We start from the raw sequence: 3,846 nt of genomic DNA on the forward strand, positions 1-3,846 counted from the left end.
CTTTCCTAACAGAGCACTTCGCTCTCAGACTGCAGGTTTACTTGTGGTTCCTGGAGTCTCTAAAAGTAGAATGGGAGGCAGAGCTTTCAGTTATCAAGCTCCTCTCTTGTYGAARRAACTTCCAGTTTCTGTCCYTGAGGCTGACACTCTGTCTYCTTTTAAGATTAGACTGAAGACTTTCCTTTTTGATAAATCCTACAGTTAGGGTTGGTTCCACTGATCAGAGGTGTGTTTGAAACATCATGCAAACAGAATGAGATCTCTTCCTAAACACTTTTATTTATTGTCTGACTTTAAACTCCTCCAGTTTCAGATGAGTTTTCACATTCAAGTAGACAGGGCCGTCATGTAGCACGCCCAGCTGAGYAAGTGGAAAATAAGGCAAGAGGGCCAAACCTGCAAGCAACATACAAGTTATACATCTGGATTTAAATTAGATAGGAACTATATTGTAATCCATCCATTACGCTCAACACATCAGCTTGTATTGGAGTTGTGAATAAATGTAATTTATTTGTAGCCTGAAAAARGGCCTGACGTCATTAAAATAAAGAAAAAACAACTACCTTTAAAATGAAAAGTCAACATGGAAGAAAACTGAAAGAAGTAAATATCTGAAGTTTGTGCATCATGAAAAAACAATGACAGTAAACAAAATATAGTCTTTAAGGCTCATCAGATCACACTCCCCCCTCCCCCCAGCAGCTGCAACATGTTCTTCATGTTGTTTGAGAAGACATTTGAGTTTTATTCAGTTAGTCCAGTTTCTGGAGGTACCGTGTATTTAACACATCAGAAGCTCCATGTTGATCCAAGATGTTTGAGTCTTTGGTCCCCCATCCATCAGAAGAGACTGAATTCTGTTCAGAGTTCCTACAAATGGCACTTTACGAACTCAAACGACCTGACTGCAGCTGGTCCTCACACCGACYACCTGAACGCTCCCTCCTTCATGACCTTTGTGCTGGCAGAACCCACAGAACCGCTCTGCAGGAGGACAGGGTGCATGCAGTTCTTAATGCAAACATTGGTTCTGATTAATGCTCATGACTGGCGTCCACACCTAAAAAAATAAACCAATACAACTACAACCCCGTCACTACTGACTATCTGTATACATATATATATGGTGTGTGAATATATCATTTACATTTGTAGGGTTTCTACTGAGCGTACCTCACATCCTACTGTACAGATGAGTTCTGATTGGTTACCGGTGCAGTCGATCACAGTAACACGACTTCATGGACGTTATTTGCAGGTACATTCAGGACTCTGTCAGAAGCCTCACAATATTCTTTACAATTTATTAAAAATACAGAGAAACAAAAATACTGGAGCAYTCCACCGTCCTGCAGAGGCTGCTCCAGAGATCAGTCTCTTCATTCTGTACGAATCTCTGTCTCTGGCCTCTGAAGGCCCAGTTCAAGCTGGATGAAGGCTCCCTGGCCCAGTGCTGTGGAGTAGGCCCGGTTGTTGTGGCTCACTGAGAAACCTCGGGTCGGGTGGGACTTGGAGCCTCCGTGTTTTTGAAACGAGGCCTGAGGCTGAGGTACTGGGTGGTAATCGTCCAAGTTGTCGTAGTGGGACTGCGCAGACTTGGCGCCGTGCTTCTTGTAGACGTAGTCTCTGTCCAGGTCCGGTTTGCTCTGACTGTAGGTCTGCTCCTCTTGGACCACGTGGGCCTGCTCCCGGGGACCTGGATCGTCTGTACCGTGGTAAGAACTGGATTTGCCTTTCATCTGGGGGTGCTCAGAGTCAGGGCACTCGTAACGAGGTTGGAAGTTCTTCTTGCCTGGATGGTCCTGCCAGTGTTTGGACCTGCTGACCTCTCTGGTCTTGGGGTCTTGTTGGCTGGCCTCCTGCTGATGGGACACACCGTGGCCCAGAGAGGCAGGGACGGAGTGGGACGACGGGCATTTCTTGGAACTTGGTCTAGAAAGCGTATCGGACCTGTCTCCGGCTCCGCTGCCGTGTTTCTCGGTCTCCATGTAGACGAAGACGTCAGGGTCCGACACCATGTGCCTGGGCAGGTAGCGGCCATCTTTGCTGTCGGCTGCTACCAGCACTGCTTTACCTGGGTCTGATTTACTTCGCAGGTGCAAGGTCTCGTACCCCGACACATCTCCCAGTGGGAAGAGACCCACGTTGTCGTACTGGGAGAGGACGGGGCCTCTCACCTTCAGTCTGGCCCGGCCCTCCCTACGGAGGGAGTGCATGTGAAGCCTCTCCAGATCCTCTGGATCCCAGTGGGAGTATGCAGACGTTTCCTTGCCCCTGTGACCTGGGGGCATGTCCCTGCTGACGAAGCTGTGCTCCTTCCCAGGGGGGAGAACATGACCAGATAGGTAGTGGTACCCAGTGGTCTTCCCCGTCGGTCTCCCAACAGCAGCTTTGGCGTCTCGGCTGCTGTGAGAGTGAACATGCCGGACTCGGATAGTGCCGTAAGGGTCTATGTCGTAGTAGGGCGCCTCTAGGGGGCCGGAACCAGAGTACGGACTGTAGCGATAGTGGACCCGTCCGTTCTCAAAGTAAGGCTGCAGCTGGGTGACGTGGTAGTCCGCCTGTGAAGACTGGTGGGGGGGCTGCTGGTAGGCCTTGCACTGATACCCAGGCTGATAGTAGAAGAACAGATCTTCCTCTGGGGGAACCTCGGTTCTTTGGATGGGCACGGAGCGAATATTGGAAGGGACGTGAAGAGAGTGCACCCTGCGGATGGTGGGGTAGCCATGGACTCTGTCATGGCTGTAGCCCTGGTGACCCGGCCCTGGTGATACATACACACTCCGGGGGTTTCCTCTCACCTTCATGGAGTGGTGGTACGACCTAGGTCCTAACGTGCAGTACCGTTGATCCCCTCGGGTGCTGTAAGGTATCTGAGACTCAGACTTGGATATGTAGTCTGCTCTGTAATGGTGAGGAACTGATGGTGGGGCCACATGAACTGCTCTCTGGTGGTAGTATGTTGCTCCTGGAGGTTCAACGAGAACCGGTTCTCCTTTGACGTGGTACAGGTGGGCCGGCTGGTGCGTGGAGGATTTACGAGGAGATGGCGGATGAAGGGGTGGAGCTTCCTCCGGGTGTCCGGGCTGGGGGGCTTCATTCAGGACGTGATAAGAAGCTTCACTTTGGCTCAGAGCTGCTGTGGCCAGTTTGCTCTCCATGGTGCGAGTGGGAGGGGCCGGGGGGGTGGGTCCACAGGGTGCAGGGGGTTTTACAGCCTCGGTAGAGGGCTGCACCGGCTTGATGGCCTCCCAAGGTTTCTCAGCAGGTTCAGCAGAGGTGGGTGCTACCCTCGCACTGGCCTTGGACTGATGAGGTTGGGACTGGGTCTGTGTGGGAACCTGTGCTGGAAGACGAGGTTGGATCTGAGCTTGGTTCTGCTGCTGGGTTTGTGCTCGGAGCTGGGGAGGAGAAACCACCTGTTTCTGAGGTTTCTGAGCTGTGGGTGGCTGCTCTGGTGGTTTTAGAGGGACCGGGACTGATGCCGTCTCTTCAGCTGGGATCTGAGAAAAGAATCACACACAGACCAAAAAACAGGTTTAATTTGTTGCAGTTTCCCCGTCTGCAGCTCAGCTCAACTACTACAGACTAACGCAGCACTGATACCAAGAAATAATGACAAGAGAGGGGTGTGGCCCAAACAAACAAACAAACAAAAACAGCTGGTGTTCATATCCATCAGTGTATCAGTGTCATGAGGCACCTGGACAGGTCTCCAGTCATCACAGGGACACATTAGGTGATTTTACATTATAAGGCAAGGCTCAACTCGACTTGGCCCACCCCCTGCTGTCGGCCTGCCCCCTGCTCTCGGCCCTCCCCTGCTGTCGGCCCGCCCCCTGC

At 51.5% G+C, this 3,846-nt stretch overlaps 1 protein-coding gene across 1 annotated transcript in view; it reads right to left on the reverse strand.

The window, feature by feature from the left end:
* Nucleotides 1–258: 258 nt before the first annotated feature.
* Nucleotides 259–3,846, reverse strand: part of arhgap32b (Rho GTPase activating protein 32b) — a gene marked incomplete in the record, with an annotated part of 86,458 nt that continues 82,870 nt past the window's right edge. The window contains 1 exon segment of the mRNA XM_014023709.1: nucleotides 259–3,506. Within this exon segment, the coding sequence (XP_013879163.1) occupies nucleotides 1,383–3,506 (2,124 nt within the window).

Source organism: Austrofundulus limnaeus, unplaced genomic scaffold (genome assembly GCF_001266775.1).
Source record: "Austrofundulus limnaeus strain Quisiro unplaced genomic scaffold, Austrofundulus_limnaeus-1.0 Scaffold388, whole genome shotgun sequence".
Lineage (NCBI taxonomy): Eukaryota > Metazoa > Chordata > Actinopteri > Cyprinodontiformes > Rivulidae > Austrofundulus > Austrofundulus limnaeus.